We start from the raw sequence: 19,831 nt of genomic DNA on the forward strand, positions 1-19,831 counted from the left end.
TAGAATAAATTAACACAAATATGAGATCTTAGGTTTAGATGAATGTGTATGAACCAAAACCAGATGCGTTTGTCTGCTTGTTTACATTCTCCGTGTCTCTCTCCTCTCTCATATACTCATTCTCTCTCATTTATTTGTTTTACCTCATTTACTCACCTCTCACCCTACATCAAGATTACAAATATTTGAAGGTAAGTAATGAATGTACTGTATATGCATTTTATTGCTCTATCGGGCTCTAAATGTCGTAGTATATTATGTGTGGGTGGGGTGGCCTGGCCTGGCTGGTCACCATACCTCCCACACCTGACTTCCTTCAAATACTACTCACCTTTCACCCTATATTAAAACTACAAATATTTTAAGGTAGCTAATGAATGTACTGTATGTGCATTTCATCGTTTTGGGACGCTTTAAATGTCATAGTATATTACATGTGGGTGGGGTGTTCTGGCTGGATACCATACCTCCCACACCTGACTTCCTACAAATAAATACTACATACTCACCTCTCACCCTACATTAACCCTTTGACTGCCGAAACCCCAAATCCTGAGGTGTCTCCTGGTGTTGAAAAATTTTTGAAAAACAAAAAAAAAAACAAAAAAAAAAAACTTACGAAATGACAGAGAATCTTTTCCCAATGGTAATGACATGAAAAGAATGAAATCTGATGGAAAACTGATGGAATTATGCTCTTGCGAAGTTAGCAACCTTGGCGATATTTATGAATCGGCAATTTTGCCCACTTTGAGCCCTATTTTCAGCTAATTCCATTGTTCCAGTCGACCAAACTCATAGCTATTTCTTTAGAACTCCATTTTTTCTATCGATTGAGTACAAGAAACTGCCTATCTACCGATTTCAACTACCCAATAACATGGTCAGAAATTTGTAATTTGGCCAATTTCACAAAAATTAAAAAATATGACAATTTCAAAATAGGGTCCAGAATGAACAATGCAGACATGTCAACCCATTCATGACGGCATATTAGAATGGCTAGTTGGACATTTATTGGACAATGACACCATTTGTTTACTTTCGAACATCGGCAAAAATCAAACATTTCCCCTAATTTGAGCTCCATTTTAAGGTTCTTTTCATAGTAAAACCAATCAAAATCGCCTCTATTTCTATAACATGTTTTCCATTCTATCAAATGAGACCAAGAAAATGAGAATACTATACGAAAATAGACCACGAAGTTGGCATTTTAATTAAAAAAATGGTCGGAGTTTTTTTTTGTCTCATTATGCGCTGCGTGCTGCAGGATTTTTTTTATATGGTGCATATTGACCACACAGACTCTTTCTCTCACATGTGGGCTTACCAGCTTTCTCCTGCTTGATTTGAAGCTGTTAGAATTTATGAGTATATACGTATACGTCAAACACGGTGGCTAGTAAGACGTATATATACAACCGAAACAAAGGGATAAGACTACAAATATTTTAAGGTAAGTAATAAGTGTACTGTATATGCATGTTACTGCTCTAGGGGTGCTTTAAATGTTGTAGTATATAATGTGTGGGTGGGGTGGTCTGGCTGGCTACCATACCTCCCACACCTGACCTCATACAATAAATACTACTCACGTCTCACCCTACATTAAGACGGCAAACCTGTATCATCATTTTAAACTCAGGTGAAATATGTAGGCTATGAGAACTAGCTAAACATTTATAGTCAAAATTTGTAATTCATAATTTTTCATTTGAAAAATTATGAATTACAAAGACCATTCCAAATTTAAAATCTAAAATTCTACATTTGAAGAAAATCTAAATAAAACAGAAACACAGTATAGAGTAATACTGAATTCATGTAAGCTGATCTTTGTTGACTAATTCTAAAAATACTGCAAATAATTATTACCATAACATACAAGACGTATACACTCCCCTGTGGCTAACTGGTCATCACATATCCGGCACACAGGATTGTAATCACTGTCATCTAGCCAATGAAGGTATGACTGGACAACACACTGTAAAATAAGTGAATAAAATTTAAATACATTTAATGTATTCTGCTCATTAACTAAGTATAATTAAATAAATATATCTGAAAACAATGAGAAAAAAATACATTCTAAACAACTAAGTTATATTTCATTATATGAACAGAATAATAAATAACTGCTTAGGCTTGTGCAGCTACAGCTCTTATTGATGCTCATGTAAAATACTATATTCAGATCAACCTGGAGATTAGTAACCTAGAATAACCCAAGAAAGTCGATTAATATGGCTCATTTCAAATGGTATCCTGTGGCCTTATCACCAGGATACAACCTATAACAGGCAGGTGACTTTTGCTATTAGGTTTGCAGTAGACGTTACTAGACTTGCTCATATATCTTGCCCCTGCCCAAGATTGAACCCAGGTCCCTCAGTTGTGAGTTGAATGAGCTACAAGTGAGTCACTTTCATCACTCTCAAGACTTAATCAAACATATTCGGCCACATTCAACCTGTAAAATGCTAAGTCTTGGTGTTGAATTATAATCCCTCTTGATGATCTCAATTTTTTAAGAGTGAAGGCAAGTGAAGGGTTACTTCACCTCCCTACACCTACTGATGTCTTTCTTGATCTGATCTTATTTATCTTTGTGTGGACTCCAACTCTTTGTCCTTTCAAGGTAAATTTTACTCTTAAACCTTCAGTACTGGGCTCTCCTCTATTCCCTCGTCTTGCTAACCATTATATGGAATACTTTGCAACTGTTCTACTTCTTACTACTGGGGTGCACCCTTCCTTCTGGCTTTGATAAGTAGATGATATCTTTGGTCTTTGGCTGCATGACTCTAGTCTCTTCCAACCATTAGTTTTTCAGTCAAAAATTTATTTCCACACGATACAATGTTTGTACAGAGATTGGTGACATTTGATTATGCATGCAGAAAGACCATGGTTATGCTGAGCATTTCGGCTAAGCAATAGCCTAACTTGGGACTACCTGCTGCCCCTGTTCACCTAGCAGTAAATAGGTAACTAGGTGTTAGCCAACTGGTGTGGGTTGTATCCTGGGGAGAAAATTAACCTAATTTGCCTGAAATGTTCTGTATAACAAAGGACTTTCTATACAGTATATCACTGATGTCAGCTTGGTCTGTATAAGTTGTATCATGTACTTGTAGAAATAAAGATTATTGTTATTATTACAATGACAATAATTATTATTTGTTTATATTTATGGATATTAAAGGTAAAAACAACAAATTAAGGCATTATAAACAGGACAAACAATCTTGCTCCTTCCACAAAGTTCAAAGCTGAACAGGGATTTAACTCTTTGCTTCCTTTCCTTGATGTACATCTCCACCGCATGACTACAGGCTTTTCTTTTTCTGTTTAAGTCACTGCACAGTACCTTGTGCATTCACTATTTTTCTTACCATGCTGTCAAGAAAAGCATTCTTATCTCTCTCTTTTCTTGGCCTTTGCATTTGTGACCCTCAGTTCCTTGACTTGGAAATTTCCACTCTTTGCAATACATTCTCTAGCCTTGGTTACCCTTCCAATTTCATAAACTCTGCTTTCTCACATGTTAAACAGACTTTCTTCTCACCCAACTCTTTACTCCTGTGAAATCTCCTGTACTTTGCCTTCCCTATATTTCCAGTCTCCCTAATCTTTAGAACTTCTGCTCCTTACACATCAAACTTACCCTAGGTAGTAATCTAGGTTGTATCTCTTCTCCTGCTACTGATGCTTCCACAGTCTACTCTATTTCCAGTTCCTCTTGTCCTCTCCAATACTTTAGAGAAGCTGGCCTCTTTCTGACAGGCTTAAAGAGTACAAAAGAAGTGTTAGCCTTACCAACACTAATAATGTCTTTTCTGTCGCATTAGAGGTCACAGTCATCCCATTAACTGATCCTCAGCCAAAGCTGTCTACTCTTCTTCTAGCCCTCACAAATGCTGTCTTGTTGAAGCATCCCTTATACATAACCTTCCTAACATGCATCTTAGTCCTGGCTTTGTCTCTGTAGATGCCTTCCTCTCTTATTACATTGTCAAAGGATCGAAACTTCAGAACATTTGACCTGATCTTTATCTCCTCTGCTTACCTCTTCTCCTTTTGCTATATTTTATTTTTTTGCCTTTCCTTTCTTCTGCCTAAACGAATTCTATCCTATTAATTCATTCCCCCCCCCCTGGTTTTTGGTACCATCCTCGTGAGCTATTAGCTCAGACTCTTGTGTCACTGCCACTACTCTTTTCTTATTGCCACTTCTACCACTATTGCACTACTTACTACTACCACCACCACCACCACCACTACCACTACTTATGCCATTATACTACAGGTCAGCCATCACTAATCTGGCATCACTGGGACCTGTAGAGTGCCAGATTAGTGAGTTTGTCGGATTACAGAGTGGTTAGGTTAGAATACACTTAACCTATGAATAGAGACTTTCTGCTACATCTTCCTCATTTTCATCACTGCTTTCTCCTCCACTGGCTTGCTGCTGTGGATTTACAACCATATGCACAATTTTTGAGTCAGTATAATGATGAAATTTGAGTTAGTATAATGATTTGATTCAATATATGGGTGAAATTTGAAAATATGCTAGCCGAAATTAGTGCCGGATTACTGATGGAACCGGATAACTGATTGCTGAATCAGTGATGGCTGACCTGTACCTCCTCTCATTCTCCTGGCCTTGCTCACTCTCTCTCTCATATATGTACTGGCTCCTTTCCCTAGGGGTTTCTGTGTGGCTAGTTAATGGTCAAAATTGTAATGAAACATTATCATAAGTTTCATTTCTCACATGTGCAGGTTATTTGTGTATTGTTCCAGTCACAGTAAGATAAGATTTGTTTGGATTTTTAACCCGGAAATATAGTAAGTACACGAGACGCACAACTGTCTCGCACTGAATGACCCAAATGGGTCAGCATGTCTTGTGCTGAATGACCCAAATGGGTCAGCATGTCTTGTGCTGAATGACCCAAATGGGTTTAGCACAGGGGTGAGGAACCTTTTTATGTTGTAAGGCCGCATTAAAGATAGCTGTAATCTAATAAGGCCGCATTCAAAAAATTTTGATTAGATATACAGTAGACTGTCATTTAACATGGCAGTTACGTTCCTGAAAACACCGTGTTAGACAAAACCGTGTTAGACAAACTGACAAACTTATGCAAAAAATAGGGTTACATTCCTGAGAGCCCCCAAAAAGCCAAACAAATTTTTTTTAGACCTCCAGATCTTACAAAAATAAAAGGAATATGTAATTGTAGTTCATTGTTGTGATGTATTATGTTGTTTTTACTGCTTAACCCTTTCAGGGTCCGTCCCGTAGATCTACGGCTTCACGTTGAGTGTCCAAACCGTAGATCTACGCCACAATTCTAGTGCCATCAAATTTAGCGCGAAAGCGCTCATAGGCCTACATGTGAGAGAACGGGTCCGCGTGGTGGGTGTGCACCATAAACAAAAAATCTAGGCACCCGCATAGCATTGTGGGAACGCCGGCTCAGTTACCCTTGTTCACCATGCCTCGTCGCAAGTCAGCTCTCACTCCCCGGAAAATTGGGACTCTCCTCTTCCTATCTGATAGTTCTGACACTGATGGAAGTGGAAATAAAGACGAATTCTATGGCTTTGATCAGTTAGTGACCGAAAAGAATGACCAGGATATCGATAATAGTGCAGAAAACCCTGACGATCCTCAACCTTCTACCTCTGGTGTGGGCACTCGTGACTCACGGTCGGTTGTTCCTGAATGCAAGAGAAAACTAATATTTTCGCGTGGCCAGGCCTCTGACTTCAGTAATGATGATGATAGTGACGGGGATTGTGATTTTATTGCGCTCGACGATCATTCGAGTAGTGATAGTGAGGAATCATATTCACCAGTGAAGCATCGGTATGTTCGCCGCCGCATGCGCTCAGGTAGTGTACCCTATGCTGTGCCCAGGGGACGGAGTACATCCCAGAGTACGTCCCGTGGCCCTACACCAGTTTTAGGTAGTGATAGTGAGGATGATGTGGCTACACTTGGCATGGATAGACCACAGACATCAGCGGATGGTGTTAGTGGTGATGGTAGTGGCACCGCCATGCGTGACTCACCAGCCCAGGGTGGGACCCACGCTGCTGACTCGTCAGTTCAAGGACAAAGCGGAGCGTCAGCCACCAGCCCACCACAACCACCCGCACAACCAGCCTATGATGTCCAGTATCCACCAGCAAACCGTATGTGGGATTGGCAGCAAAATCCCAATTTTGTTCCCAAGCCTCACCACTTTGATGACTCTGAAAGTGGAATTCTACCTACTTGTCCCCTTGGAACCACGGCCAATGAACTGGAATTCTTTGAATTATTCTTTGACCAGCCATTGATGGAAACTATTGTCAGGGAAAGTAATAAGTATTTTGAGTACACCATGGCAAATACGATCATATCACCACAGTCAAGACTACACAGGAGGAAAGAGATGACTGTTGCAGAAATGTATTTGCTTTTTGCAACAATAATGCTTATGCCTCATGTCTATAAGCATAATATAAAAGCAAACTGGTCCACAGATCGGCTAATTTCTACCCCGGTCTTCAGTGAAATCATACCATATGTTGCACTTCTCTGACAAAACCAGGCCTGACAGAAGTGACAGGTTATACAAGATTAGAAATGTTTTCATGTATCTCAAACAAAAGTTCAGCATATACTTTTATCCATTCAAGAATCTTGTAATTGACGAGTCTTTGATTTTGTTCAGAGGTAGACTGTCATTCAAGCAGTATATACCGAGCAAGAGGAAACACTTTGGTATAAAACTGTTTGTACTCTGTGACTGTGACAGTGGCCTGGTGTTGGATATTGTTGTATACACGGGAAGTAAAACATTGAAAGATACCAAGATGTTATTGGGTATCTCAGGTGACGTAGTGAGAAACATGATGGCACCTTATCTTGGTAAGGGGCATACATTATATACCGATAACTGGTACACAAGCCCATTACTCAGTGATTTCATGCGAGTGAACAAGACAGATGTGTGTGGCACAGTGCGTTCTAATCGTAAACATAGGCCCAGGCTCAATGCAGGTGCTCGTGGTGATGGCATGCAGGTGTTTACTGCCAATGACATCATGGCATTATGGTGGCATGACAAACGAGATGTCACATTGTTGACAACCATTCACTGTAATGAAATGCAAGACAGTGGCAAAGTTGATCGAGTGACTAACGAACGTATTCGAAAACCAGTGACAGTGATTGATTATACACAAAACATGCGCTTGGTTGACAAATGTGACATGCAGATTGGTTTGGTTGACTGTGTTCATAAGAGTTACAAGTGGCACATGAAACTTTTCTTCCATCTCATGGACATTTCAATGCTCAATGCATATAATATGTACCAAATAAAGACCGGCAACAGACCACCGTATGGTGAATTTTGTTTGTCTGTTGTCAGACAACTCATAATGAAGTACCAGGTAAGAACACCTGCTATACAACAAGGTCCTCGAATTACTCAGGATATACCCAAGCGTTTGAGGAGGGAAGGTGATCATTTCATAATACAGCTTCCTTCAACTCAAAAGAAATTTGCTCAATAGAGATGCATCGTCTGTGCACAAACAAAACGACGGCAACAAAGACGCAAAGACACTCGGTTTATGTGTGAGGAATGTAAGGTGCCTCTGTGCATGGTGCCTTGTTTCAAGGAGTTCCACAAGCTCCAGCAGTTCTAAAACCATGTCCAGTGATTGTAAATATGTAAATATATGATAGAACATTAGTATTATACAAGATTTGTGCATGTTTATTGTAATAAACAAGTGGTAAACAATAATATGATAATAACTTTAGTGCAGTTATTGTGTTCAATACAGTGAGTTTATATATATACATTATATACAGTATTGGTCTCTCAGGCCCCAAATGTTAGTAGGAATAGAAAAAAATTGGAAAAGAAAAGAAAAAACTATAAAAACCGCTAAATAATGTAATGCGCGTATGTGGAATTCGTCGATGTTGCCGCCACCACATCATTTTTGACAAACTTCTTGGCACTGTATCTTGGTAAGTACTGATCAGATTTTTTTTTTTTGTATTATTACCTTCACAAAAGTATGCTCTTTAATTCTGTAAGAAATTTTTTTTTTTTTTTTTTTCAAAATTTCTTGGACACTGGAGCACCACTTCAGATTTTGGCCTTGGATCCTGAAGGGGTTAAGACTACAAATGCAACAGAAATAATAGTATTTCTTACCTTAAATTGTGGGTGCTGGTGTTTGTCGATGATTGAGAAGAGAGTGGAGTTATGCTGTGGTCCTACTGGGCTGAGGTGGATGGTAGAGGTTCTGGTACTGAAGTCGATGGTTGTACTGGAGTGTACATAAATCAGTCAAGTCAGTCAGTCAATTCAGTAAGTCAGTCACTCAGTAAGTCAGTCAGTCAAGTCAGTCAGTCAAGTCAGTCAGTCAAGTCAGTCAGTCATTCAGTCAGTCATTCAGTCAGTGAAGTCATTCAGTAAGTCAGTCAGTGAAGTCATTCAGTAAGAAAGCCAAGTCTTTCAGTCAGTCAAGTCATTCAGTAAGTCAGTCAGTCAAGTCAGACAGTCATCACACAAACTCGTATATACCTCCTCCTTTTTGTGTACAAAATGATGCTTCATTCCTGCTACAGGTTATCTCGTCTAATATCTCTATTTTCTGTGTTAATTCTAAGACTTAAACCTTTTCTTGCAACTTTCAGCAACACTTGTATGCCTACTGGGTGCTATGTTTGCTTGGCAGATTTAAGATATGGCAATTATTACGTATCTAAACAAACACAGCGAGCTATTGGCACAGGTTCGTCTAGCACACGTATGAACCGAACTGAAGGCTGGGTGGGTGGTGGGGGTGGCTGATGCTGGCAGGGGATAGCTGTAGCCCATTTCACCCTGCGGGCGACCGAGCACTCAAAACTTTTTCCCCTCCCGCAACCGTGTTAACTAATTTTACAAAGTGTTAAATGTAAATATGCTGCAATTCTTCAATCGTGCTACAACCAAAATGTGCAAGACAAAACCGTGTTAACTGATGGTCTACTGTACCGCCAAATATTTGTTATTTTGTAAAAAGTTCTTATATAATAACTCCAAGAAAAATAATATATTTTTAAATTATAAAGTTAAGTAACCTTTTAATGACTTTGCTTTTTGTAAGAAAGCATTTCGATATTTGACTAAAACATGGAGGTCCACAGCTGCAGCTGATCCTCCAAGTGTGTATCCATTTTTTGGGACCTAAAGGGCATCTTGATTTGGGTTAGGTAGGAGAATGTTGATTCGTAACAATAAGTGGGTGAGAGACAAGAAAGCATTCATCATGAATGTTGCCATAGATGTGGGTATTCTATTGCATTTTTCCATATATCACTGGGATCTTTCTTAGCATCAAAGAGGGACTTTAAAATGTTAGGTTCCAAGAAATCAATCAGTTCCATCTGTAGCTCTTTAGGGACCTTGAGACATCAACTAGGTGAGGCTGAAATGTTAATTTCAGTGTGAGGTCATGATTTTTCAAAGTCAGTGAACCTATCATTGTATTCTTTAGATAATCCATCTATAATATCAGCACATTCTTTAAATGATTCACATGACCCCTGCTCATTAATGGCCTTTGCTAGCTGGGGAAAGTGTTCATCTGAAATTTCCATTTGAGCAAGAAGAGTTTTGAAAAATAATAGCTTTTTTTTGAAATGCTTGGATTTCCTGCCATATCATATATAGATTTAGTTTTACCTTGATAATAAATATTCATGCCATTTTGCTTTGATATATCACACAGAAATGCAGCATTTTTATGGGTCCTACACAGATGACAGCAAGGAAATGAGTGAGCTACTCAAGTCCCAATATGACTCAGTTTTTAGCAAGCCGCTAACCAGACTGAGAGTCGAAGATCAAAATGAATTTTTTATGAGAGAGCCACAAAATTTGATTAACACAAGCCTATCCGATGTTATCCTGACGCCAAATGACTTCGAACAGGCGATAAATGACATGCCCATGCACTCTGCCCCAGGGCCAGACTCATGGAACTGTGTGTTCATCAAGAACTGCAAGAAGCCCTTATCACGAGCCTTTTCCATCCTATGGAGAGGGAGCATGGACACGGGGGTCGTCCCACAGTTACTAAAAACAACATACATAACCCCACTCCACAAAGGGGGCAGTAAAGCAACAGCAAAGAACTACAGACCAATGGCACTAACATCCCATATCATAAAAATCTTTGAAAGGGTCCTAAGAAGCAAGATCACCACCCATCTAGAAACCCATCAGTTACACAACCCAGGGCAACATGGGTTTAGAACAGGTCGCTCCTGTCTGTCTCAACTATTGAATCACTACGACAAGGTCCTAAATGCACTAGAAGACAAAAAGAATGCAGATGTAATATATACAGACTTTGCAAAAGCCTTCGACAAGTGTGACCATGGCGTAATAGCGCACAAAATGCGTGCTAAAGGAATAACAGGAAAAGTCGGTCGATGGATCTATAATTTCCTCACTAACAGAACACAGAGAGTAGTCGTCAACAGAGTAAAGTCCGAGGCAGCTACGGTGAAAAGCTCTGTTCCACAAGGCACAGTACTCGCTCCCATCTTGTTCCTCATCCTCATATCCGACATAAACAGGGATGTCAGCCACAGCACCGTGTCTTCCTTTGCAGATGACACCCGAATCTGCATGACAGTGTCTTCCATTGCAGACACTGCAAAGCTCCAGGGGGACATCAACCAAATCTTTCAGTGGGCTGCAGAAAACAATATGAAGTTCAACGATGAGAAATTTCAATTACTCAGATATGGTAAACATGAGGAAATTAAATCTTCATCAGAGTACAAAACAAATTCTGGCCACAAAATAGAGCGAAACACCAACGTCAAAGACCTGGGAGTGATCATGTTGGAGGATCTCACCTTCAAGGACCATAACATTGTATCAATCGCATCTGCTAGAAAAATGACAGGATGGATAATGAGAACCTTCAAAACTAGGGAGGCCAAGCCCATGATGACACTCTTCAGGTCACTTGTTCTATCTAGGCTGGAATATTGCTGCACACTAACAGCACCTTTCAAGGCAGGTGAAATTGCCGACCTAGAAAATGTACAGAGAACTTTCACGGCGCGCATAACGGAGATAAAACACCTCAATTATTGGGAGCGCTTGAGGTTCCTAAACCTGTATTCCCTGGAACGCAGGAGGGAGAGATACATGATTATATACACCTGGAAAATCCTAGAGGGACTAGTACCGAACTTGCACACGAAAATCACTCACTACGAAAGCAAAAGACTTGGCAGACGATGCACCATCCCCCCAATGAAAAGCAGGGGTGTCACTAGCACGTTAAGAGACCATACAATAAGTGTCAGGGGCCCGAGACTGTTCAACTGCCTCCCAGCACACATAAGGGGGATTACCAACAGACCCCTGGCAGTCTTCAAGCTGGCACTGGACAAGCACCTAAAGTCAGTTACGGATCAGCCAGGCTGTGGCTCATACGTTGGTTTGCGTGCAGCCAGCAGCAACAGCCTGGTTGATCAGGCTCTGATCCACCAGGAGGCCTGGTCACAGACCGGGCCGCGGGGGCGTTGACCCCCGGAACTCTCTCCAGGTAAACTCCAGGTAGTCTTCAAGCTGGCACTGGACAAGCACCTAAAGTCGGTTCCTGACCAGCCGAGCTGTGGCTCGTACGTTGGTTTGCGTGCAGCCAGCAGTAACAGCCTGGTTGATCAGGCTCTGATCCACCAGGAGGCCTGGTCACAGACCGGGCCGTGGGGGCGTTGACCCCCGGAACTCTCTCCAGGTAAACTCCAGTGGTGATTCTGTTCTTCATAAAATCTAATGATTTTTTCTCACAAAGATAAAATTCTGACCAACACCTGTCCTTGTGATAGCCAGCACACTTTAGAATGATATGGCAAATCCACACTGAATACCTCATCATCCAACTTAAGCATGTTGCGAAACTGATGATGCCATGTTGCATTTGCAAGAATATTTTTTATTTTATTATCATCACACTGGCCGATTCCCACCAAGGCAGGGTGGCCCGAAAAAGAAAAACTTTCACCATCATTCACTCCATCACTGTCTTGCCAGAAGGGTGCTTTACACTACAGTTTTTAAACTGCAACATTAACACCCCTCCTTCAGAGTGCAGGCACTGTACTTCCCATCTCCAGGACTCAAGTCCGGCCTGCCGGTTTCCCTGAACCCCTTCATAAATGTTACTTTGCTCACACTCCAACAGCACGTCATTTATTAAAAACCATTTGTCTCCATTCACTCCTATCAAACACGCTCACGCATGCCTGCTGGAAGTCCAAGCCCCTCGCACACAAAACCTCCTTTACCCCCTCTCTCCAACCTTTCCTAGGCCGACCCCTACCCCGCCTTCCTTCCACTACAGACTGATACACTCTTGAAGTCATTCTGTTTCGCTCCATTCTCTCTACATGTCCGAACCACCTCAACAACCCTTCCTCAGCCCTCTGGACAACAGTTTTGGTAATCCCGCACCTCCTCCTAACTTCCAAACTACGAATTCTCTGCATTATATTCACACCACACATTGCCCTCAGACATGACATCTCCACTGCCTCCAGCCTTCTCCTCGCTGCAACATTCATCACCCATGCCTCACACCCTCTTTGCATCCAAGGACAAAGTTCTTTGTCTCCACAGACTCCTAAGTGCACCACTCACTCTTTTCCCCTCATCAATTCTATGATTCACCTCATCTTTCATAGACCCATCCGCTGACACGTCCACTCCCAAATATCTGAATACATTCACCTCCTCCATACTCTCTCCCTCCAATCTGATATTCAATCTTTCATCACCTAATCTTTTTGTTATCCTCATAACCTTACTCTTTCCTGTATTCACCTTTAATTTTCTTCTTTTGCACACCCTACCAAATTCATCCACCAATCTCTGCAACTTCTCTTCAGAATCTCCCAAGAGCACAGTGTCATCAGCAAAGAGCAGCTGTGACAACTCCCACTTTGTGTGTGATTCTTTATCTTTTAACCCTTCATCGCGCAAGGGGTCCGAAAATTTGAAATTCGAACTGAACTCCCTATGGTGGATAGAGTAACTCAATACAAGGTCACTGATCCCATATAAATTGATTTCTGATGGTTAGTTTTCGAGCAATTGCCAATCTCCGAGGACCGAAAATATTAGGCTGCTCCCGACAAAGGGATTAAAAAATTTTATGTTGCAAACTTGCAATTGTTAATAAAACACACCAAAACAATTTTTTAAATTTAATATACAAACAGACAATATAAAAAACATAAATGGAACTTGTATCAAAACATTTTTTAATTGTTACAAAAATATAAAAAGGAAGCAAATATCAACAATGCCAAATTGCAAAGTGATGCAAGTTTCAATCCCTATATTCCTGAGATTCATTTGGAAGACCAATGATTCTATATTGCTAAATGGCAAGATGGAAGTCTGAGAAACAATTTCTATCAGTCTTTATGCACAGATTTACTTTGCATACACTACACACGAATGACGATGTTACCGTTTTCTTCGAGTTGCTGCAATACTTGCAAGTAAACGGCCTTTGCCCTGCCATTGGGAAGTGCATTAGACTAATGTCTTTCCTAACACTGTCATCAGGCATTTCTGTACGTTTTCCCCTCCCAGGTTTCACTATGCCAACACCATTGGAAGTACATGGTGAATTAGTTGGTGAAGGTCTTGGAGTTGTTCTTAGGATGCTCCCTCTAAGGTTTTGTCCTTTAGACCTTGCAATTTCAGAGATACAATTCCTGAAATACTTCAGTTGCATACACTTTTGCTTTATTGCTCGAGAATCACGGCAATAAAGCAGCCATGCATTCACAACAGCAAGATCAAGAATATAGGCAAATAGCCGCATGTACCAACGTTTTGATTTCATTGGTGTTTTGTAGAGATGCACCAACATGTTGCTTTTGTCAATACCTCCCATGTTTGCATTATAGTTCTTGATGACTGCAGGGCACGATATTTGCTCTTTCCTCTTTGTACCCTTGTTATATCTGTCAACAAGACTCAGAGGCTCGACCCCAATATCAGTTGTCACTAAAGTCACAACTTTGGTGTCCTTCCATCTTACAACAAGGACACCATCATTGTTGTTGAAGCAAAAATTGCCCCTGACCACACTGTTCCTTTCCATTTGTTTGATAGGCACCAGATGTGGCTTACCACATCTATTGTCACGTACTGTTCCAGTGTATCTGCAGTTATACTTATCTCTTAGTAGCTTGACCAAAGGTATACTTGAAAAGAAATTGTCAGTATAGATTGGTGATGTGTTTGTCTTGTTCATAGTTTGTGCAAGTACCAGAACAATCTTTGTACTTATTGGAAGTTTAGATTCTTCCTGTGGCAGCTGTATGGGATGTGTGTCAAAAGTTGTTGTGCCTTGATACATGAGTATATCATGTATGAGTCCATCTTGACTTGCACGACAAAAAAGTTTGAAACCCCACTTATCTGGTTTTGTTTTGATGTACTGCCTTAGGTTTCCAGCAGTTTTACCCTTGAAACCAACCATGACTTCATCAATAGATTGCTTGGGTGTAGCTGGAATTTTCAAGCAAGCATTAGTTAGTTCAGTGTAAAGAGGCCTTACTTTGTAGAATCTGTCATTATCCTTTTTTGTGTTGTCATTGAAATGAATATGACTTCTAAGGTACCTAAACCTCTTAGACGCCATGCTATCTACAACCTGTGGGATCCTAAAAGCAGCTTTCCAATAGTCTTCGAGGGATGGTAGTGAAGCAATACCCATGAACAACAAAATACCTATGAACCTCAAGATCTCTTCAGAATCTGTTGAAAAAGTACTATCTACGTCTTTTTACCTTGCATACAAATTTGTTTGATATGCTATGTTATCTATCATGGCTGGAGTAACGAACATACGAAAATACTCATATGGAGACCTAATTGCAAGAGACTTTTCATGTTCATATGCCGGCAAAGGATCATTTTCAATGTCATCTACGGTCCACTCAGATGAAACTTGAAGAGCAATATTCTCATGGATCTCTTCCTCATCCGGGTATTCCTCAATCCTAAAAGTTTTCTTTTTCCTCATTACTTTTTGCTTTTTGGCTGGCCTTTCTTTCCTTTCTTCCTCCTCATCATCTCTTGACATCTCTGCATCCTGTGCATCCAGTGGCAAGTATTCATCATCACTATCTAGCAATTCTGGTTCGTCTACCTCTGGTTCCGAGTCACTGTCTTCAGAAATGCAGACATACCTTGACCTGCTGGTCGAATGCTCCCCATAAAACAGCCTCTCATGGAACTGGAAGGACAATAGAAACCTCCTGTATAAATCCAGACCACTACAGAGTTCATATATGCAATTGAAAATTTTTTATAAATATTTATTTGACTATAATTGGACATTCCCGGAAACTCGCGCAAGACCGAAAGAATTCGGACTAAAATGCTTGCACTTTTTTCAACTGCATGCTACACTCATATTATGCTTCACACGGACTTTATGTATATATCAAAATATGCCTAAACTATTCATGTAAGCACTAAACACAACAATCAGTACTTACCGACATTGTAGAATGTATAATCCAAGAGTAGATTAGTAAGGGTGGAGGGAAAAATGCGTGTGTTCGAAGCCAAGCCGCCAGTGTTTATATTTTGATCTCTCAACCAATGGGAAGGCGGCAGAAGCGAACTGTACTTAGCTGAAGAGACTCAGGGAAGGCTTGTGATTGGTTGGAACTAAAGAACGGGAAGCTGGCCGCGCGGGGCGCGAAGTATGACACGCGCCAAAAACACGTAATCAATACCAAATTTTTTCGGCCAAGATCGACAAAGGGTTAACTCCACGCCTCTTGCCAAGACCCTCGCATTTACTTCTCTTACAACCCCATCTATAAATATATTAAACAACCACGGTGACATCAGACATCCTTGTCTAAGGCCTACTTTTACTGGGAAAAAATTTCCCTCTTTCCTACATACTCTAACTTGAGCCTCACTATCCTCGTAAAAACTCTTCACTGCTTTCAGTAACCTACCTCCTACACCATACACTTGCAACATCTGCCACATTGCCCCCCTATCCACCTTGTCATACGCCTTTTCCAAATCCATAAATGCCACAAAGACCTCTTTAGCCTTATCTAAATACTGTTCACTTATATGTTTCACTGTAAACACCTGGTCCACACACCCCCTACCTTTCCTAAATCCTCCTTGTTCATCTGCTATCCTATTCTCCATCTTACTCTTAATTCTTTCAATAATAACTCTACCATACACTTTACCAGGTATACTCAGCAGACTTATCCCCCTATAATTTTTGCACTCTCTTTTATCCCTTTGCCTTTATACAAAGGAACTATGCATGCTCTCTGCCAATCCCTAGGTACCTTACCCTCTTCCATACATTTATTAAATAATTGCACCATTGCACCCATTGCTCCCGGCATTTTAGTCGCCTCATACGACACGCATGGCTTACGGAGGAAAGATTCTTTTCCACTTCCCCATGGACAATAGAAGAAATAAAGAAGAACAAGAGCTATTTAGAAAAAGGAGAAAAACCTAGATGTATGTATATATATATGCATGTGCGTGTCTGTGAAGTGTGACTAAAGTGTAAGTAGGAGTAGCAAGATATCCCTGTTATCTAGCGTGTTTATGAGACAGAAAAAGAAAACAGCAATCCTACCATCATGCAAAACAGTTACAGGTTTCTGTTTCACAGTCATCTGGCAGGACGGTAGTACTTCCCTGGGTGGTTGCTGTCTACCAACCTACTACCTAATAATAAATATTTTATGCAAAGTGTCACTTAAATTAGTAGATTTAGCAGAGAGAGTTTGCCGATGCAAAATACAATGAAAGGAAACTAGAGAATCTGGATCTGATCATTTTTATTTTTTTAGCTGTGCAATACACCGTTAGCATTTTCATGTCATGGAAGGTGCACTGTCTATACACACACTCACTAAATTACCCAAATTCAGTTCAACTTTGCAACATTGATCTTGAAAGTTGTTGAAGGTATCTATTCCACATGTCCTGCCATAAGGATGCCTAAAGCAAGTAATTCTTCATAGCAAAGATAATCCTCAGTTACGGCACAAATAAAGTATAATCCCTGCACTGAGTCAGTAGCATTATTTGATTCAGCCAGAGCGACTGAATAATATACGTTTTCATTTTGGATTATTGTGTGAAGTTGTTCTGTTACATTGTGGGCTAATTCATGCTGCTGATCAGTTATTTTCTTCTTGAAAAAGGTAGCTGTTTGTACTTTGGAACAATATCAGGGCCTAAGCATCCTACAATTTCAACAATGTTTTCTTTTTTGATTTCTACATCGCTAAATGTCTTACCATTTTCCCTAAGTATACAAGCAACTTTATAGGTTGCTTCAGTAGTATAATTTTTTGGCCCAAACACTGCTTGGAATAATTGTTGTTGCTTCTGCTTTCCATCTTTCAATTTCTGCAATGCAATTTTTTCTCCCTCTCCATGTAATTTGACATTTGTTGTCCTTATGAGTGGCATAATGCTGATGCGCACTGAATTTCTTTAATGTTGATATTGTAGTATCACAGAGTAGGCAAATCATTTTATCTTGAGCAGAAACAAGATAATATTGCAATTCCCAATCATCATTAAAAGCATTCTTTTTTGACATAATGGGTTAAGCACACACAATAAAAACAAAAAATACAAAAATGGTTATGCTGTATAATTATTGTGAATTTGCATTTCAAATGGAGAGTCATATGCACTTATTTTATTTATTTATGTTAAAAGATGATAAAAGGCTGGCCACACACCCTCATCCTCCATCACCAACTTGCTTCAGGCTGCGTGGTGGTGGTCAGGCAGGAAACCTACCGTTTAAAGTTGCATAAGGTTAATTAGGACTAAATCATGAGCACAGCAGGTACAAAAATGGCCTTAAAAACAATGTTTTAGGCCATTTTGCCTCTAGCTGGGTGGTGGTGTTCAGGCAGGGAACCTACAGTCTAAAGCTAAAGTCGCATTTGGTTGGTTAGGACTAAATCATGAGGGTAACGTATTTTCAATAAAAATAGAAGAGATTTCTTATGCAAAATTGTGATTCATTCAGAAGGCTGCACTTAATGCCCTAGAAGGCCACAGGTTCCCCACCCCTGGTTTAACGCTTATCATAAATTAAACAAGCGACAAACATTTAACCTGGAGGGTTAGCCACCCAGGATAACCTAAGAAAGCCAGTGTGTCATTGAGGACTGTCTTATTTTCATTGTGGTACTTCAATCATCTTCCTCAGGATGCCACCCACACCAGTCAACTAACACTCAGGAATGATCATAGATTGGGCCACAGGGGCATTGACCCCTGGAACACCCTCCAGGTATACCTACTTACTGCTAGGTAAATAGGGACAGTAGGTGTAAGGTAGCACAACCAATGTTCACATCCGGCCAGGGATTGAACCCGGACACTTAGTGTGGGGGGCAAGAGTGTTGCCTATCAACAGAGTTAGTTAACTGTTGTGGGTAAATAAGCAAGTTTATTTAGGAATAGGTACACACAAGTACAATTATCATACCTAAGTGATGTGTAAATTACCTAAGATAACCCAAAAAAATAAGTAACATTTCCATTGGGGTCCTGTATTATTATTATTATAATCAAAAAGAAGCGCTAAGCCACAAGGGCTATACAGCATTGGGGTCCTGTAGATGGGATGGTTTGAGCACTTAATTCACACACAAAGGCCCATACCCTGATCCCCTTAAGACACCTGCTGTCCCTGTTCAACTAGCAGTAATTACCTGGGTTTTAGCTGACTGGTGTGGGTCGCATCTGGGGGGGGGGGAGGGACAAGATTAACTAAAGTTGCCCAAAATGCTCTGCATAACCAAGAGCTTTCAATATAGTATGTCATTTATGTCTGCTATGTCTGTATAAGTTGTATCATGTACTTTTAAAAATAATGATTATGATTATTAATATCCTGGGACAGGACCGAAGAAAAACTCAATGGAAAAAAAAGTCACATTGACTGGCTTTATTGAGTTATCCTTGGTTACTATTCCTCCTGGGTTAATAATCCCAGTGGTCTTTACCTTGTCTTTTCCAAGGTTGTAGTTTGACCCTAGGTAAAAAAAAAAATACATGTACCCAAATCACATATACTTATGAGCTGAAAACAATGTGGTATCACTTAAAAACGCATTGATACCTACTGTTGGGTGTTCCTCGACCATACAGTGCTCACATACATTGACTCTGTGTTCAAAACAGAACTGATTGGTTACTTTTTTCATAGGACATTTACAAAGCCCCATTATGACAGAGTTTTGTTGTTATGTGCCACGTCCCTCCTGGTCGCTTACACTAATACTACTGCAATGGACGGTACAATCTGTCCTGGTCGCTTAAACTAGTACTACTGTATTGTACGGTACACTCTGTCCCTGTCGTCTAAACAAGTCTATCTGATGTTATTCTGATGCCAAATGACTTCGAACAGGCGATAAATGACATGGCCATGCACTCTGCCCCAGGGCCAGACTCATGGAACTCCGTGTTCATCAAGAACTGCAAGATTAGATTTTGCCACCGAAGTGGCTAGTTTATTGTGCACCCCATATCCATCCTGTGGACGGTAGCGCGAGAGCATATGGATACACAAAAGGCCTAGGAACTAGGCCCCAAAGGGTTAACAGGAATACATATGGATTTATATCTACATATCTATAGTTCACTTATCTGTTACAAGCAAATTTAGGAAATTT

At 40.3% G+C, this 19,831-nt stretch overlaps 1 protein-coding gene across 1 annotated transcript in view; it reads right to left on the bottom strand.

Annotated features, from left to right (window-relative positions):
- Positions 1-19,460, bottom strand: part of LOC128698896 (zinc finger protein-like 1 homolog) — a 134,714-nt gene extending 115,254 nt beyond the window's left edge. The window contains exons 1-2 of the mRNA XM_070087083.1: positions 19,280-19,460; positions 1,879-1,990 (exon numbers count right to left, since the gene is read on the bottom strand). Of these exons, the coding sequence (XP_069943184.1) occupies positions 1,879-1,990; positions 19,280-19,381 (214 nt within the window). The 5' untranslated portion in view covers positions 19,382-19,460. The remainder of the gene's footprint in view (positions 1-1,878; positions 1,991-19,279) is intronic.
- Between the last annotated feature and the right edge of the window lie 371 nt (positions 19,461-19,831).

The sequence above is a fragment of the Cherax quadricarinatus genome, chromosome 20, assembly GCF_038502225.1.
Source record: "Cherax quadricarinatus isolate ZL_2023a chromosome 20, ASM3850222v1, whole genome shotgun sequence".
Classification (NCBI taxonomy): domain Eukaryota; kingdom Metazoa; phylum Arthropoda; class Malacostraca; order Decapoda; family Parastacidae; genus Cherax; species Cherax quadricarinatus.